Below are 18,362 nucleotides of genomic sequence, written 5' to 3'. Positions count from 1 at the left end.
AGCAAGGAATTTAACGGAAATTGCTTCAACCTAGTGGTCACTGGTGGATTGTCTAAATTTTAAACCATACAATATATATATAAAATAATATATAGTAGGGTGGGGGAAGGGAAGATGGGACACCTTTAGGACATAATATCCAGATATCCTGATCGTGTTTTAAACAACTAACAACGGTCTATTAGACTCATGGGGACATAGTTTCATATTTCTTTGAATGTTCTTTGTTTACTACTATATGGGACGAGAAAATAGAGTTAAAATGTGTCCCATCTTCCCCTATCCTACTGTATATAAGTTGGGTGGAGAAAGATGGTAATTCAATTCATTCTATTTCTTGTCATATTTGGTAGTAAATAAAGAATATTCAAAGAGGTACAAACCGTATCCTCACGAATTCTATGGACTATTGTTAATTGCACATAAATTTTCCAATATTATTTAACGGTATATAGCGTGTATTACTAACATTAAAAATCAAGGATTGTAAGCTGTCCCGTTTTACCCTGTTTTCGAGTTTTGCGTCTGATTTGCAAATCGCTAAAAATTCCTCTATGTTGGTAATATATTTTTTGGGAATTGTTGTCAATTAATACAGGTATGATAGTACTAATTCGTGATATTACCTCAAAACGGTCATATAGTAGGGTGGGGAAAGATGGGACATCTTTAGCTCATAATATCCAGATATCTTGATCGTGTTTGAACAATTAACAGCGGTCTTATACGGGAGTAGTGAGGGTACAGTTTTGGAATTGTTTGCATTTTCTTTGTTTACTAACAACTTTTACGAGAAAATAGAATAAAAATGTCTCCCATCTCCCCCAACCCTACTATATTTTTGATTTTTGAATATGTGTTTTAGGGCACTGTCTTCCCCAACTCTACTGTATGATAGTACAATTTCATGGTATCACACCCAAACCGTTTTATATTTTAATGTTTAAATATTGTGCGATATTTTCTCAAGTGTTACAACTTACTCATCCCTACTATAATTGGGTTCAATGACGTATACGCCCAATGAGACAAACAAAATATCGATTATAAGATTTATTGGACTTTCCAAAGAGGTCTATTATTTGTGTTTGTTGAGCTGCACAATGCCTACAATAAGGACGCTGATTCATGTTTACTGTGAAGCATTGGGACCAGCACGAGCCGGTTGTGATAAGCGTCGATACGCGGCCATCAAACAAATCAAATTTCGCGCGCTACGGGATTTACAACGACACAGCGTCTCCAAACAAACATGTATTCCGACGAATCAAGGTAGTCACACTGGGTCCTTATTACAGAGTCGTCAATGGGCAAGATATTTCCTGTATTGATCTGGCATTTAAACCGCCATTTTCATTGTGGCTGAAACTTAACCCAGTTTTCCATTATCCCCCGATCACTCTTCGGTTAACAGGCGATGCGACGAAGAAAGGGCAAGCCAACGACACGTCTTGTTCCAGCCAGGACGCGAGAAAGAACTATGCGGGCATTAACTAACATCTGTGAAGTCACGTGACTTAACCTACAGCGTATGCCGGAAATCCGGCACCTTATTGTGTTTTGTATACATATGTTTAATAGGCATTATGAACATATAAGTACAAACAACTACCCTAAATGAGGACAATTATACCAACTGCGAGTGTATTTTTAAACCAACGGTTTATTCCTAATGTGATAAACAAATTAAGTATCCTAGCTACAGACGTTACATTAAACACTGCAAGCCTGGGAATTAGTTTAATTGCGAGGTAATTGTGGGCCGAGTAGTTTTAACTCCACTGTCGAATTGGGTCATGCGAAAAGCTCTTTTATCACTTGTGTTAGTAACAATATATGAGCTATAAAATTGCTTATGTACTTGAGAACGTTTATACATATATCTTTCATGTACAGTCAATACTTTTATAACTAAAGTGTACAATTCTAATACAGTTTTGTTACATATTCCAATCTCGATTTATTTACGATAACAAAGAATCCGCTTGTTTCTATGGCAGACCGTGGTGAACGCGATCGTTATTTTTTCTAATCTCCCGCTCTGGGCGACGCTGAAATAGCGGGTTTAAATTCTTTATTTCTTTTTTATCTCTTGCGCTCTGGGCGGGCTAAAAGAAAAAGTCTCGGCGCGTTTTACGTTCGCGTCTCTTGGCCCACGTGACTAAATGCGGTGACTCGATTGGACGGGACCATCGCGGGGGATTTAAAAGCTTCTTTCAAACTGGCAAAGCGTCTTGTATCTTTGATTAGGAAGCATTTTTAGCGTCAGCGGTTGAGTAGGCAAGCTTGTGGAGAACGCTTGTGGAACAATAAGTAATAAACCCGTTGTCCCGGTGACCTAGCGTAGTTACTATTTACCCCCGAAGCGTCGTTGTTCGCCGTAGTAGTGCAAATTCGACGAGCTTTATCAGAAAAGGCTCATTACAATCTTTGCCAAATCGTTGATTACTGATAGGAATGTACAGCACAGCAGCAGTGAAAACTCGCAACCAATTATTACAGTAGTGGGGAATGCTAATTGAAACTACAGTTCTGACACGTTGCAAGACTAATATTAGCAACGTCAGTTTGTACAGAACACAGTCTCACAAGTAACTGCCGTGGACTGTTGTACAAGAAGCTTCTCTGAAATTACAACTTTTTACTTAAGGTAAGTTTTATAATGTGTTTTCTGATCCTTGTCTCAATTGATTAGGATTATTGTGTTGGGTAGTTTATATGTATTTACGTATTAATGTGATGTGACCTCAGCCAGTACTATGTAAAATTGATTTGTATTTTTTTTTAGAATTCATGCCAGCAGGAAAGCTTCATAAATAACCATGTCTCACAATGTACTTTCAACACGTTCTACTTCTCATGTCGGGGATAATCGACAAAAACCTTTCAATGAAAATGCTGGAGCAAGACCAAAGACAACTCAAGGACGTGCCGTTCTTGGTGTGATCAGTCAAAACACAGCTTCTGGAAGAGTTCAACCATTCAGAGCTGCAAAACAGGTACTAGGCCTAGTTTACTCTCCTGCTTTTGTCATTTTGTTAATATAAAACAAATATATAACACATTATCATTTCAGAATGCCACTACTGAAGGATTCTTTAGTGGTCAACCACCTGTGCAGAAGCTGAGTGGTCAGAACTTCAAGGTGATTATGTTAGAAACTTTGTTGCCTAGTTACTGTAAAGTTTTAATCGCTATAATAGAGTGTTAAATAAAACCGAAATCTTTTATTAAATTAAACATTTGGCATTTAATAAAACTGTAAATCTTTTAATAAATTAAACTTTTGTAGATATTTGATGAATGCTCCTCAAACAATGATGCCAAAGTGCAGCAAAAACCTTCGGTTCCAGCCATTGCTTCAAACCAACTTCATCCAGCTCTTACTGCGCTTCCTTCTACAAGACAACCATTGGTTAATCTGCCAGTCAATGTCTCCTTATCATCTGTTGGTAAGTTATTGTAATTAAAAAATAAAATGTTTTCAATGTCCAGATCTGTATAAGAAAATCTTTTCTAGATTCCCCTATGGTGCTTGACACATCAGATGAAGAACGACTGAACATTTTTGACATTGATTCCAATGCCGGAATATACGGACTGTCAGAATACGCAACTGAAATCTTTCAACACTTAAGGGAAGCTGAGGTAACTAAGTGAACTGTATTAAACATAAAAATTAAGTTTGGTTCGAGAACTCATTGAGCAATTGGCCTCGGCAATTAGCAGACATAACTAAGAGCACTGTATTAAAGTTAAACATAAACCATAAAGTTAGGTTTAATTTAATGACTGAACTTTTCAAACTTTTCAGCAATTACATCGGCCCAAGCCAAACTACATGCGAAAGCAGCAAGACATCACAGTTGGGATGCGAGCAATTCTTGTTGATTGGCTTGTAGAGGTGGCAGACGAGTACAAGCTCCACACAGAAACCACGCATCTTGCTGTAAATTACATTGATCGCTTCTTGTCCCACATGGCTGTCCTCCGAGGGAAACTCCAGCTTGTTGGAGCTGCTGCCATGTTCATTGCTGCGTAAGATTTTATTCTGAATCATTAACTTATAATTTTTGCTTTAAACTTTAATTGCTGCGTAAATTTATCTTCCAAATCATTAACTTTTGAATTTCCACTTAAAACTTTGTAAAAAGGTTTAATAATTTTTTCTCGTTTTAGGTATGTAAAAAAGCTTAATAATTTTTCTCGTTTTAGGAAATTTGAAGAGATCTATCCACCAGATGTTGGTGAGTTTGTTTACATCACCGATGACACTTACACCAAGAAGCAAGTATTACGCATGGAGCATCTCATTTTGAAAGTTCTTAATTTTGATGTAGCAGTCCCAACGTCAAACCAGTTCCTTAAACGATACTTGAAATCCGCTGGTGCTGACAAGAAAACTGAATTTCTTGCTCAGGTGTGTAGTTTTTAAATAAGTGGACCAACTTTAATTTATTAGGCTATAAAAGCAAATAAATTAGTGTTTAAGAAAAACTAAAACAGTACATAGATTTTAAAGAAAAACTGAAGCCGTAAGTTTAAATATTCCCCATTTCCTGACCTGCTTTACTAGTTTCAGGAACGGTAATAACTTGATTTACTTTGTAAGTTTACATAAAAGATTTATTAATTATTTGATTCACATTATAAGTTTATATAAAAATTTATAAGATTTATTTTTAGCTTTGGTAAACAAAGATAACTGCTGAAGAAAAAGTCCAAATTAACCAAAATGAACTTAAATAATTAAATTGATTGCATGTCAAAATGCTTACTAACCCTGAAATTTTCTTGTAGTTTCTTTGCGAATTGGCATTGGTTGAGTTCGACTGCACACAATATCTTCCGTCCATGATTGCAGCTTCTTCAGTTTGTTTGGCGAGTTACACTGTATCTGGAAAGATCTGGGTAAGTGTTATATCTAGTTTTTGAATTGAATAAAAAATCCCCTTTGAACAAACACATTGTGATCTTTTGAATTAAATAAAAAAATCCCTTCTAACTTGAAATTCCTATAAACAAACGCGTTGTAATTTGGTCTAGCCATCTAGCGTGACCAAACGATCAAACGAAGGTGGTGGGACTTATACACTTGGATAGGCTAGATCGTTTGGTCACGCTAGATGGCTAGGTGATAGTTGCATAGGCTTGCTTCATTAGGTCACTAGGGGGTATCGTTTGGTCACGCTAGGTGGTGGGACTTATACACTTGGATAGGCTAGATCGTTTGGTCACGCTTATAAATTTTGCTCGTTTGAATCTTGAAATTTTATAACTAAATATAATTTTTTTGCTGTAGGATGAAACCATGGAACACTACATGCAGTATCAACTTCAGGATCTAGCTCCTTGCATAAAACGCCTGCATGAGATCCTTGCTGGAGCTTCCAAAAACTCGCTACAGGCGCTATTTGAGAAGTACAAGGATGCGAAGTATGACTGCGTTTCAAACATTACAGCCACACCTACATTACCATTTGATGAAATGGAAGCTGAAGAGTGTTGAGCTTGAGACTGCTCGTAATGAAGATGCTGGATTTGGTTGCAGGTCACAGTTGCTGTGTCCCCAGCATCTTAAGTTCAAAACGTGTAGGAAATGAAGTTGGTCCTGCTGTTACTCACTGCCATTTTACCGCAGTGCACCAGGCACTGTTTTTAATCCACTTATTTTTATCTGCCTGCCTGCGCTACCATCTTGTTGGTAACGATCTGACGTAACTGTGAATTATGTTTATCAGGTGTAAACTTTGATGTCAAAAAAACAGTTCTTGTGACAAATGTTAGTTCGTCTTAAAATTCAAAGTTTGTTTGACTTGTCCAAATCTTTTGTTCGATTCGTCCAAATTTATGTCTATAAAATCAAGTCGAACTTTTGCTGTGCATTTATCATGTTAAATTGAGAGAAACCAAATTCTTATTGATTGCCTTTGTTGGCCTGAATGTTACGGTTTTAAGTATTTTTCAGGGCGTTAGTTTTATTTATCTTTTGTTCTACTTTAGTTACAGTTTGCCCTTTTTAAATCTTAACATCTTCGTGTATACATTGGAACTATTTTACCCTTCAATAAACAATACTGAATTTTAAAACCAATTGTGATGAAGTTATTCTGATTTTCAAAAGCTCGGTAGGCATTGAAACAAATTTACATTTTAATAAACAATACAGAGTTTTAAAACCATTTATGATAAATACTGAATTTTAAAACCGTTTTTGATGAAGTTATTCTGATTTTCCCAAAGCTACGTAGGCCTGACTGTAAGGTTCTTCTTTTAAATAAGCCCAACAATTTCTTAATTTTAGTAAAAAGTTAAGACAGTCAGGGTTTATGGGTTTCAACAAGTGTGTTTTTCACTCAACTAAAATTTAGCCTGTGTAAACACATATTATTATTAGACTTAAATTTAAGGGTGATTTTCATGTATGGACTAGAACATGGACTTCATGGATTTTAACACAGGTTTTATTCATCCAACTAAAGTTTAGCCGTGTATAACTTAAACAGGACTTAATTTTAAGGGTGATTCTCATCTAATGACTAAATTAGTACTGGTAATGGTAAGAGTGCATGGGAATACTTAGCCTGTGCATTACTTGGTACAGAATACTTAATTTTATTTATGCCCACTAAAAAGGAAGCAGTAAATACAAAGACTAGTTTAATCATAGACGTGTTTTTCACCCTAACCCAGAGTAACACAATTCACAAGATTTTCAAGATAAACTGCACTGCTCCTTTAGTAGTGGACTATAAAATCATCATCTGATTTCACCAATACACAACACAAACAAGCACTCGGTTTCAATAGTAAATTTATTGAGAGATCTACTCTTTGCCCATTAACTTCTGGCGAGCAATCTTCTTCTTTGAAACCTTCTTCTTTTTCTGTTCCTCCTCAACCCGTGGAACAATTTGCTCCTTCTCAGTGAGGATCATTTCAATGTGACACGGGGAGCTCATGTAGGGATTAATGCGACCGTGGGCTCTAAAACATTCAAAAGTTGTTAGAAATTAATTCACCACAATCTGTTATGCAATAAAAAAATGTTAAATTATGACATGAAAAATCTGTTAACCTAGGTGTAACAGAATTCCAAATATGCGGAATATAGGCATATTATACAGAAAGGCATGTAGGTAGTTGTTCATACTTTTAGGGTCACAACAGTCCTAAATCTTCAGGATTTGTTTGTGGGCCGCAAATTCTGCTCCCCAATTAATTGGAAATTAGAAAAAGTTGTTATATTATCTTTGTATTAAATTCACTGAAATAATATAAACACCCTTTGCAGGTTGTTTTGTTCAAGTGATTGGAGACCGGTGTGCTACATTTGTTAAGTACATCGGAACTATGACACTGAGTTTATTTTTAGCTGTGTGTAAGCACACTAGTTCACCAAAAGAACACAGAACGTGAATTTTGGTGAACAGCAACAAACAAGTGTAGGTGCGCAACAAATACACACAGCTTTTAAGTTATTAAACTATCACAGCGGTTTTCAACGTGCAAGTGGAATGTTCGTGGTTGTGAACAGAAAAGTTCACTTTAAAGCTTTGCTTCGAGCGAAAAAAAAAAAAAACATTTTTGAAAGATTTTGACTGAAGGTTGAAATCCATTGAGGTAAATCAATGTTTAGCAATACATGTTAATTGCATAACAATATAAATTCAATCAAACACCTGTAAGTTCGTCGTCTCATCTTTGCTGCAGCATTCACCTGGATGTGATCTATTACAAGAGAATCAACATCAAGACCCTTTACATCAGCATTGCTCTCAGCAGTCTTCAACATCTGCAGGAGGAATGTGGCGCTCTTCTTTGGCCATCGACCCTGTTCAAACAAAAAAGGATTAATCATAATAAGTGTATTGGACTGCATTAGTACTAGTATAATAACATAAATAAAAAATAAGTGCAAAGGTATGTAAGGCTTAAAATGAGGAAAATTTTAGCAAAAAACAAGCTTCTTAATGCATTGTCGCTTGTAATTAGACAGTTACTCTTATAAACTGATTACCTCTAGTACCTATTGGCAAGCTCAACACCTAACGAACACTGATCCAGCCTATTAGTCACTAATGAGTTGTTCAAATTTTTAGCCATAACAAAAAAAGATCAACCTCAAAGTTGTGGTAACGCATAATCCGGTACATTCGCTGCTTGCGAGAATAACTAGGTATTATTCATTAAAAAATCAAGACAAGAAGCAGCAGTTGTATACCTGACTACAATGACAAAAATGTAGAAAAAATATTAATAACGCAAAATGCCTTATATAACATCTTCAAGCACGCTGATCATCACCAGAGCCGTGGAGACATAGAGTATTATGTTGTGGGCGTACAAAGTACTTTTTGCAAACCTATCAATACTTTACTTGATCATATACGTGAAAAGGCAATTATTCAACCTGTCTTTAATCACCTCACACCTGCAGGCTAAACAATGGACGTGTCAATTGCTATGACAAAAATAATAAATGTTTGACTTACTATTATTTCTCAAAAAACATGGTTCTTGGCTGAGAAAAATGGCGCAAAAATAAAGCAGTGCTACTTTCAAAACATATTTAGGCTGTCATCTGTTTACTAGACAAATTATATTTTTTGTACCTGGTTAGAAACGCAGTGTGATGTTAATGTTGTGATTTCTGCAGAAAAAAAAAAACGTATGCACCTAACTTATCCAATGACGCATATGACATCATAGTCAACACACAGGTGCGCTCCGCATGCCCCAGATATTGGTAATACTGCCGCTGGTAACCAGTGAAAATTTTGGTCTTAAAATGTTCCTTACGTCTCCCTGATACCCGCTGTATAATTTATTTTTCGAAAAAACTAGGGCATTCGTGTTGAAAATTAACAGCGGGTATCAGGGAGATGTTAGGAACATTTTAAGACTAAAAGTTTCACTGGTCGTAGTCACCAGCGACAGTATTACCAGATATTTAGTAAATTGACGCAACTCAGCCATGTTTTATCATAAGCAAAGCTGTCTCACAATTTACAGGATAATTTCAAAAATGAATCGCTTACCTGGGTAGTTTTGAACTCTTTTGCTTGAGCACATCGACCCACTCCGCCATTAAATCGACGAAATGGAATGCATCGCTTTTTTTCGCAAACGTCCTTAAGGTACTGAGTAGCCTTGCGAATGTGCATTCCCTTAATAGCTTGAGCGGTTTCTCTGGTGTTCTTGAAGTGAACTCGAAGGTCTGAACCCCTCGCCTTGCATGATTTGGCCGGATTTTCCGGGTCTTGAGAGTATCTCGTCATTCTGTGTAACAATAGGATACTTTATACTGCACTATAACCACGATAAACCACGATTAACTTGGATTATAATTAGTTAAAAAAGGAACAACTACCTACATGACACGCAGTCATGGGAAAGACTTTTTCAGCGACTGTAATTTTCACACCGCGTCAGCCACATAGAAATATTAGTATTTATCGTTTTATCAAAGATTTTACTTTAGCGGGGTAAAAATTAGAACAGTGAACAATATACAAACTATATTTATAAGGTTAAATGTGTAATTTTGTAGGGCTAAAGGTTTTATATTTCATTGTTTACTTTATTGTTTTTTTTCACTCATTGGTATTTTTATTAGTTTAATACAAAGGGACTTCCCCTACCTCGACATGAGACTTGTTTTTTACTCTTTGGGTTACACATTGTTTATTGCGGAGTCATGAATGAAACGCAAAAAGACAACTTGAACCCGCTGGTTCATCAGCGAATAACGCCCCGCACAAGGATAAAGCAACCTGCAGAACTTGATAACGATGTTCGGGATCCGTTTGATCGCCGAGAAATATTCGATTTAATCCGGGATATTAATGATCCTGAACATCCGTTGACTTTAGAGGACTTAAGAGTGGTTAGCGAAAACGACATTGAAGTTGATGATGAAAAAAGTTTCATAAAAGTAAGGATTTTATTATGTAGCTGCTATAAAGCTATCATCATTTTTTGTTTTCCATGTGTAACAATAACAACAAGTATTGGCTGACAAGTTCCACACCATGATACTGGGGTAAAGTGTTTGTCTTTTAACAAGAGATTACCAATAAAGTAATATACATGGTAACTTGTAAGAGGGTTCAATAATTATGATACTTCACATCAGTCTTTTAATGTCGTCTTGCCCCTCTACACACAAGAACAAATAAATGACATTCATCTCTGTAAAACTTTTGTATTCGAACCATAAATCATATCAGTGTTTTATTTACCAATGCACATACCATTAATTCCAGGTTTCGTTCACACCTACTATTCCTCACTGCAGTATGGCCACTCTAATTGGTCTTGCAATCCGAGTTCGATTGCTGAGATCTCTTCCACCTCGGTTCAAGGTGGAAGTTGAAATTTCCCCTGGTTCCCACCAATCAGAGAAGGCAGTGAACAAACAGCTTGGTGATAAGGAAAGGGTTGCTGCTGCTCTGGAAAACAATCACTTGCTTAACGTTGTGAATCAGTGTCTAACAATCAAAGGAAACTCATATGAGACAACTGTTTAACTAAATTGCCTTGATCATGATATTGTTCACTCTTTCTCATTTGTTCATTGACTTTTTTTTTCCTATAAATAGTTGGTAAAGGCTAACAAAAGTCTTTTTGGCGGGTTTTAGATATGAATTTTTATTTAGTTAACCAGTTCTGTTTAGATTTATTGTATTTAGAACTCTGTAGGTGGTTATCTAGCAAAACAAATCGGATGTACCTGTCAAATCAAAAAAAATGTGTATATATACCATGAATAAGCCTGATTTTGTAACAATACACTCTGGAAAACTGATCGCTGTAAAAAGTGAACAAATCAATGACCCGGCAGCAACCAACATTGTTGGTGATGTGTATGAACTCAGTGGACAAGTTCTTAATAAATTTCAATCCATACAAAGCACATTTAAAGGCCTTTGGAATATTGTTTGCATTTGTAAGGTGATGTGCAATGCAACTGGTGTTGTGCAGGCATTTATTTTGCTCCAGAATGCTCAGAGCTCAAGGTGTCTGCACCTGCTTACATTGGTGAATTTCAAATCAATTCAAACTGTGTTTGTCTATAAACATTCTTCCTCTCTATCGGCTGTGAAAGTCCAAAGCATTTATATAACAAATGGGCCAGCGGTTGTAATATACAATCCCGCTCAAAGGTGTTTTTTATGCTTGAGTCATCTGAAAGGGTATGAAGTAAAAAAGTATCACTCACCTGTACAAGATTTGGAGACATTTTATATTGTCCCTAAAAACTCTACACAAACAATTGATATTATTGCATCTGTACTTGACAATCAAACTTCAAAGAACATTTCTTCAAAGGGTTGCTCAAGTAAAAAAGACTGTAGTTGGAAGAAATTATCTTGGGTTCCAACCTCCAACACACCAATACAAGTTAAAACATATGAAAACATACCTAATGTGTATTGCACTGTAACAACATCTTTTGTTTCACATGAAGGTATATTCTCTGTTACATATTTATTAAGAAATATGTTGTTATGTCTTAACCATTTCAGATGTTGTCCTATTTACAACTACTAAAGGGCAACTAATTTTCTCAAGAAATAACAAAGTCATCCAGTCTTGTGAGGTGCCCCTGACTTCTTGTAATGCAATATATGTTGTTGGAAAAGGGGAGCTTTCGATAGCTGTTGTTCATGATAGAATAAATTCAACATGCTGCTCAGTTCGTTTGTCGACATTTGAAGTAAGTGTACTGTAAATTTTGAAATTGGAATTAGAATGCTGAATAATGTTAGTTGTAGGTATTGGAAAGCTGGACAAATGTTAGTGGTGTGGCGTTCGGACCCCTGTCTGTTTCAAGAACAGTTCATAATTGTGTTATAATATTAAAAATACCATCCGGATTGCAGCAGGTAAGAATGTAAGTTAAACTTGCAATTATCATTTGAAATCCTTATTTATTTCAGATGGGTAAAAATGAATTTGTTCTTTTGTCTGCCATGGAGGATTATTTGTATGAAAAAGAAAAGCAAAAGTCCCAAGGTTTGTGACTTGTAAGTACATGACAAAACGCACTTTGTAAATTTTATAAAAAAAATTAGCTGAGAAGGTTGAACCAATGATCGTAAGTTCAACATGTGGTAGTGATGTGGATGATCTTTTTGCATCTTCACCCCCACTCTCAGAGCAGCATCCAGACCTGAAGAAAAGAAATAAAGATGGGCTAGATAAAGCAATGAAAGTTCTCAAGACAGCGATACAGAAACAAAAATCAGAGTTAGAAGAAATGAGGTAAAGGAAATTTTCAAAATGGAAAATAAATGTTTATCACAATATCCTGTTAAATGCTTAACCTTACAGAATGCATTTGGACCAAAAAGACGATGTAATTGCAAACTATACTGCAGCTGTTCAGGAGATGAACAACAATGTTGGTATTGATGATACAAAACATTCACAGGTAAAACTATATTGGTTATAATGATAAGCAAACTCTGTACATTGAATTTCCTTAGTTAACGACAGGACAGCTTGTTGATATGTTCTCTGGTGTTCCTTGCAATGCACACAAAGTTGAAGAATTACCTAAAATGTTTGAAAAATTAAAACCCTTGTGGCAGCAAACTGTTGGTGATAACTGGTTTATAGGAATTACTTTACGGAATATAACAAAAAGGTACAGCAGTACATAGGAAGTCATGCATTTAAAATGCAAATAAAATTATTTTCCTTTATTTTTAGAATTTTTTTACAATTTGGTATTATTATTACATCATGTGATGATAAATTTGCAAACGAAAAAATGAAGCACAATTTCAAACCTGATTACGAAACCCAAACATCATGTTCAGTGCTACAAAACACACAAGATGATTACGAATTGCCAACAAATAAAGAAAGTGAGAGCACCACTGTGCAACCTGGCCAAGAATTTGTTGTTGTAGCAACAACAAATCTACCAAACTTTTCAAGTGTTGCCCAACCATCTTTTCTTGTCACACTGATAACTCATTGTACGGATGAAACTGGGAAATTAAAACGGTATTTTGTCTGTCTGGGTGAGATTTCAGTTGCTGTCACTAAAGTTGCATGTGGGGATATCGAAATTAAACCGGCGAACTTCACCATAAAATGTTCAGGTAAAAGCAGGCTTGCTGTAACTGTATGTGTATTTGACTTTTTTCAATAGATTCATGGAAGGCTGATTATTTCTCATTAAAAGCACTGAACAGATTCAGCGCAGTGCTAAGAATTACATCACAGTCAAATGACACGAAGACCCTTTGCAAGGTGCTTATAAATTTCACTGTATTAATAATTTATGGTTTCACTTTTAATGTTACATCTAAAATATTATAATCATGTTTAGATTGTATTAGAAAAGCTTGGCTTCAAACAAGTAAACAATGTTCAATGGATGGTTGGAGATACACCAGGTCCTTTCTACCTTGTACAAGTAGTGATGCATTTAGGAACAAACAAATCAGTCCATATCTGTTTATTCAGCAGGTATTCTCTTTAACCTTCCCCTTTGTATATATTTAAAAATAAATAAATTACATGAATACAGGTGCAAATCTAAAGCAAATTTGCTGAAGACCTGTTTCTCCGAGCACCTACCTGAGGCTGACATTGCTTTTATAGAAGAAAATGAGTTAATAGAGAACTTGGGAAAGGATAATTTACTCAAACAAGAGACAACATTAAGCTCCATAGTCAAACAAGATGGAAACAATGATTGCTTTATTGTGCAAGACTCCAGAGAGAGTATTAACCATAAAGATGCTTATATAAAACTGTTATCTATACAACTTAACCAAAGCGCACAAAATTAATTTAAATTTTGATACGAAAACTAGATGATTGCGTAAACTCACTTTTGATTTCTTATTTCAAATCACATCTCGGGGCTTAAAAACCACTTGGAATAATATTATCATTAAGAATGTATAAGATAATATCAATTAAATCGTAACTAATTGTTGATGTATCTATGTGTTATTTTCACAGTTTTCCAAAGTCAAGTTTTTAACAGTTTTCTCCACGGTAGCCACTTCTTCTGCAACGACCGCTATCGTTTCTTTGGCCAACTTTGATTCAGATTTTAAGTGACATGCATGCTTATATGGAGGATTAATTGGGGATTGTGTTGGTGGATGGTACTTGTATTCTTCAGCACCATCAAGCTGTAAAAATGTTAAGGCTTTATTAAAAGTATTTAAGGTTTTATTTTTATCGAGTTCCAGACACTAACCCTGGAACATGTCACATACAAATTCATTAGGGACAAGTAAATAATATTACCTGTAATTTGTAAGTTCTGTCTGAATCAAATCCACTAAGATCACCACATGCTAAGAAAGGTGCGATCACTCGGTTAGGACCTTCTAATTGGTTCGCATACAAGTCATAATTCATGTCCAGGAGTGGGTTGGACATGTTTGGAATATAACTGGGAGGTGGGCTGTAGTTTTCACATACAACAAAAGCTTCTGCAGAATTAAATACAATGTTTGTCATTGGAAGTGGATACTATTCATACCTACGAAAAAACAGCAAAAAAGAATTAAATAGGGTTTCTGAAATTAAAATGTTTTGAAACTAGTTGTAGATAATTTGTCATATTAAAACAAAGCTATTAGCATATACACATAATCAATATCTCACCAATGCTAGAGTTCCTTGAGCTTCTGGGTTTTGCACAGGTTACTTTTTTAAAAAATAATCGAAGTTGAGCATACAGCAATGTAACATCTTTGCCTGAAAAAAATAAACAATAAAAGCTGGAACAGGTAAATCAATTGGCTTTTTTACCTCGGAATATTTTAGCAACAAATGTTCCGCCAAGCTTCAAAACATGTGTGGTAATGTTTAATGCCTGAAGATAATACGAACTTAAAATATAACCCTGCGAACATGCAAAGTCTGGTGACGCAAATACTTACAGCAAGTAGGAGCTGGGCTTGAATGTATTCATCAATATCATGAAGACCAGTAACTGAAAGCGTATTGAGAATGATCAGATAGATGGTACATAATTAACATATAAGTATAACAGGTACAGTATAAATCTGACGCCGCAGAACAGTTGTTAGCGCACCCCCCTTTAAACCATAGGCTATGGGGTGTGGTTGGGTAAGACACCAACGACAATTGATTTAATCCAGCAGTGGTCACTAACAGGTTGTCTAAATAAATTGTCAGCTATACAAATAAACAAGCACAGTTTCAGCCCTGTGGTCACTAATAGGTTGTCTAAATCGTCTGCTACACAGAAAACACACACACTAAGTAACATACATAGTTACTTGTAAGCGGGCACGAGGTGTATGAAACAGAACAACTGTGTTATAGCACATGTTGTTTTCCGGCTATGTGAAGAAAAGTCACGATAACGAAGAAACAAGAGAGTTGACAAAGCAAACAGACAGGTAGTAATGATAAAACAGAAGTTGTTAAAACATGGTTATTGATAAAAAATAAAGAAATATTGTTTTGGATAAAAGTCGTGATTAAATGTTGCGACACCTGTTAAAATGAAACGTACTTCGCGCAAACCGGCAAAATTCAATGATTATGTGTGTGATTAAGTCTAAATGTATAGTGCATGATGTGTAACGCCATTGTACAATGTATAATGTTTGTGTGCATGCTATTCTATTGTAAAATGCATGTTAGTGTAAATGACTGTAAAATGAGTAATTTAGAAAACAGTAGAATAACCATTATGTGTTAACAATTTGTATTTTTGGTGCTAAACGTACTCAAACCTTGCCATACAAAACTATTACCTCTTTTATATTTCCAAGTGTCAAAGTCTTCAAGTGTCTTATTAAGTGTTTAACTGCCTAATTAACTTTAGCGTTAATTATGTGTGTATTCATAGGCGCCGAGTTTTGAAATGTAGTGCAGAGGCAGAGCCTATTATGACGTAACACAATCGTGACGTCATAACACTTCGGCGTTTATTTGACGTTATTTTACGCTTGCTCAACGCTGGACGTCAGTGTTACGCGTTGATCCTTTTCCCGTGCGTATTTGCAAGATTGACCGATATATAAATCGTTCGTTCGAGGCGACGTGCTTTCTACTTGACCTTTACGTGCGTCGTAGTTTAACGTCCACGTGCGTCGTAGTTTAGCCTTTTCGCGCGTCGTCGTACAAAGGCAAAGCAACACATTCAATGTTTCCTACGAAAATGAAGAACAACCAACGGGCTAAACAGACGATATTATCTTACTCTAAAGTTTCTAAACAATGTAGGCGGTAATAAACAACCTAAATATGTTCCACAAGTAGCACTGCCGTATATTTACGATGTTTTCCTCAGCCAAGCAGCATAATTATTACGAAATAGTAGGGATTCACACGTGGATTCATTGCATCATAATAGCGATTGTTTGACCTGGTAATTAATTACGAGATAATAGCAATTCACACGTTAATTATGTGCGTCATAATAGCGATTGTCCCCTTGATTATTTAGCCAGCGGGAGCTTGAAAACAGGTTTGAAGTTGAACGTTTGCGATCAAAATGAATACTTTCATCTACAATGAATATTAATCTAACTACCTTTATCATTTAACAACGATAGATCAACAACGTTTGTTTGAACCTGGTTTGAACTAACGTTACTAACCTGTTCCAAGCATGATTACCGCATGTTCAAAGTGACGATTGTGACGTAAATAAGACAATTAGGCATACGTAACAGCTATATAACAGATTCTGCACATGCGGTCATGGCATGACCAAGTACCATGCGGTCAACGTATGTCTGAATATCCGTTCTCTTATTGTCACGTAGTTAATTTTGATTTTCTTTACCGCAATGGTATATTTTTATGAGAACAATACGAAAATATTAATAAATTTAGTAAAAATACATATTTTTTTGTTAATTCGTGTACGGAGGCCGCCTCCGTGCTATTATTTCGTACGTAGGCGCCGCCTCCGCGCCTACGCGTACTCGGCGCCTATGTGTGTATTACCTTTCATCTTCATTTCAGTATTTCGTATTGTGACACCTTTGGTTTATTTTAAACAAAGGAGGGATGTAGTGTTTTGGTTTAATGCTAACGCCATCAAGTGATTATAAATTGTTAATGTGCAACACTTATCGCCTCGTGTATGAAATTATGACAATAGATTAGGATTCTAAAAATACTGTAACCGAATAAGTGTGTAACTTCATAACAAACCATTTGAATCTGTATTCATCGGCTGTGATCGATACTAAGCGTAATAGAATACTACAGTGATGTTATACCCTACATAAACTGGCTGCAAGCTAATAGAAATAAACTTTACCATCAGGTGCTCCATCACAGACCACTAGGTCAGCTGACTCTCCCTCAAAATGTGAGATAATTGATTGTGCTGTGGATACCTGTAATTAATAATGGATTCGGATATTGGTGATGTTAAGTGCTTGCAATTTATTTTTTGGAACTAATCCTGCTTTAAAATTACATGGGACTATAGGGAGAAGTAGGTACACAATTTTTCCTATGTGGTAATGACAAATTTGTTTTACACACAAAATGTTTTTCATGCTAATTCCCTGTTGCATACATTTGTAATGTCTCCTTGCAGTTGTATCACTCCTGGCAAATCAGCCATTGCTTGCAGATCAACTGCTACTATTTTAACATCTTTGTTATTTTCCACTTCTGTACCTCTGAAAAAAATCAAGGTTAAGTGGGTATTACTATCAGTAAGACCTAAGAAACATTTTAAGTCTAAAAGTGAATGGTCACAAGCTTAAGGATTAACCGTTTATAATAAATGCAAAGCAAACTAGCTTTATTTGCAGCAGCAAGGTAATAAAAGGTAAACGCTAATGTGGTAAGTAAGTGTCAGACAAACTTTTAAATGTAACTGATCAGATCATACCAACCGAAGTTTTCTTGATAACACTTGACTCCAACTACCAGGGGCAGCACACAGATCAACGACTTTCTTAACTTCATTGTGGAAAAGATTAAATTCTTCATCTAAATGAAGCAACTTAAACGCACTTCTTGCTCTCCAACCTTGCTCTTTGGCTAAACGGTAATACACATCGCGTTTGTCTTTAGACGTTCTTCCCATAGCAAAATTAAATCAGAAATAGAAGTATCTATCCAGCAAACCTTAATTCAGAAAATAGAGCCGTGTGTATGTCACTAATAAACGCCCGTTGGTGCCAGGTGGCTTCCAAAGGAACCCGGTGGGCTTTTAACACGCAGAGGAATGCTGGATTGGCCTACAGGACTAAAAAGATGCATGTAAAGACTGACCCAAATTCGTAACTTCTGTTTGTGGGTATCATAAGATCCTACGCCTATTCTTTTTTGAAATAGGGTATTGCTGCACGGTATTTCTTGGATATTCATATTCT

The 18,362-nt window shown here is 35.9% G+C and overlaps 5 protein-coding genes across 7 annotated transcripts; 3 read left to right on the top strand and 2 right to left on the bottom strand.

Annotated features, from left to right (window-relative positions):
* Positions 1-2,126: 2,126 nt before the first annotated feature.
* Positions 2,127-6,090, top strand: LOC149739899 (G2/mitotic-specific cyclin-A-like). Its single transcript, XM_089872092.1, has 9 exons — positions 2,127-2,650; positions 2,789-2,999; positions 3,077-3,145; positions 3,293-3,452; positions 3,521-3,648; positions 3,815-4,038; positions 4,216-4,420; positions 4,801-4,911; positions 5,303-6,090. The coding sequence occupies exons 2-9, from the start codon at positions 2,823-2,825 to the stop codon at positions 5,507-5,509; spliced, it is 1,281 nt and encodes a 426-aa protein (XP_089728218.1). The 5' UTR covers positions 2,127-2,650; positions 2,789-2,822; the 3' UTR covers positions 5,510-6,090.
* A 706-nt stretch (positions 6,091-6,796) lies between these two features.
* On the bottom strand, positions 6,797-9,517 carry LOC149739898 (large ribosomal subunit protein uL22-like). Of its 2 annotated transcripts, none has more exons than XM_089872097.1 (4): positions 9,378-9,517; positions 9,042-9,282; positions 7,683-7,834; positions 6,797-6,987 (listed from the first exon to the last, which is right to left on the bottom strand). In XM_089872097.1, exons 2-4 carry the CDS (start codon positions 9,279-9,281, stop codon positions 6,828-6,830), a joined length of 552 nt encoding a protein of 183 aa, XP_089728223.1. In that variant the 5' UTR covers position 9,282; positions 9,378-9,517; the 3' UTR covers positions 6,797-6,827. The 2 variants fall into 2 exon arrangements, with proteins under 2 accessions (XP_089728223.1, XP_089728224.1); XM_089872098.1 differs by having other exon boundaries at positions 9,374-9,392.
* A 114-nt stretch (positions 9,518-9,631) lies between these two features.
* LOC149739897 (MIP18 family protein galla-2-like) lies at positions 9,632-10,680 on the top strand. Its single transcript, XM_089872099.1, has 2 exons — positions 9,632-9,937; positions 10,269-10,680. The coding sequence occupies exons 1-2, from the start codon at positions 9,701-9,703 to the stop codon at positions 10,530-10,532; spliced, it is 501 nt and encodes a 166-aa protein (XP_089728225.1). The 5' UTR covers positions 9,632-9,700; the 3' UTR covers positions 10,533-10,680.
* Positions 10,681-10,752: 72 nt separating this feature from the next.
* LOC149739896 (uncharacterized) lies at positions 10,753-13,969 on the top strand. 2 transcript variants are annotated; one of them, XM_089872083.1, is made up of 11 exons: positions 10,753-11,473; positions 11,532-11,722; positions 11,781-11,891; positions 11,946-12,021; positions 12,081-12,270; positions 12,340-12,439; positions 12,495-12,655; positions 12,721-13,118; positions 13,202-13,269; positions 13,349-13,488; positions 13,550-13,969. In XM_089872083.1, the coding sequence occupies exons 1-11, from the start codon at positions 10,753-10,755 to the stop codon at positions 13,812-13,814; spliced, it is 2,421 nt and encodes an 806-aa protein (XP_089728209.1). In that variant the 3' UTR covers positions 13,815-13,969. The 2 variants fall into 2 exon arrangements, with proteins under 2 accessions (XP_089728209.1, XP_089728208.1); XM_089872082.1 differs by having other exon boundaries at positions 13,169-13,269.
* Positions 13,706-18,231, bottom strand: LOC149739895 (tRNA (cytidine(32)/guanosine(34)-2'-O)-methyltransferase-like). The gene is made up of 8 exons (XM_089872093.1): positions 17,880-18,231; positions 17,555-17,660; positions 17,291-17,369; positions 14,925-14,977; positions 14,794-14,857; positions 14,647-14,739; positions 14,284-14,471; positions 13,706-14,165 (listed from the first exon to the last, which is right to left on the bottom strand). The coding sequence occupies exons 1-8, from the start codon at positions 18,071-18,073 to the stop codon at positions 13,971-13,973; spliced, it is 972 nt and encodes a 323-aa protein (XP_089728219.1). The 5' UTR covers positions 18,074-18,231; the 3' UTR covers positions 13,706-13,970.
* Between the last annotated feature and the right edge of the window lie 131 nt (positions 18,232-18,362).

The sequence above is a fragment of the Ciona robusta genome, chromosome 2 (assembly GCF_009617815.1).
Source record: "Ciona robusta chromosome 2, ASM961781v2".
Classification (NCBI taxonomy): Eukaryota; Metazoa; Chordata; class Ascidiacea; order Phlebobranchia; family Cionidae; genus Ciona; species Ciona robusta.
This window is presented reverse-complemented; position numbering and strand designations above follow the sequence as displayed.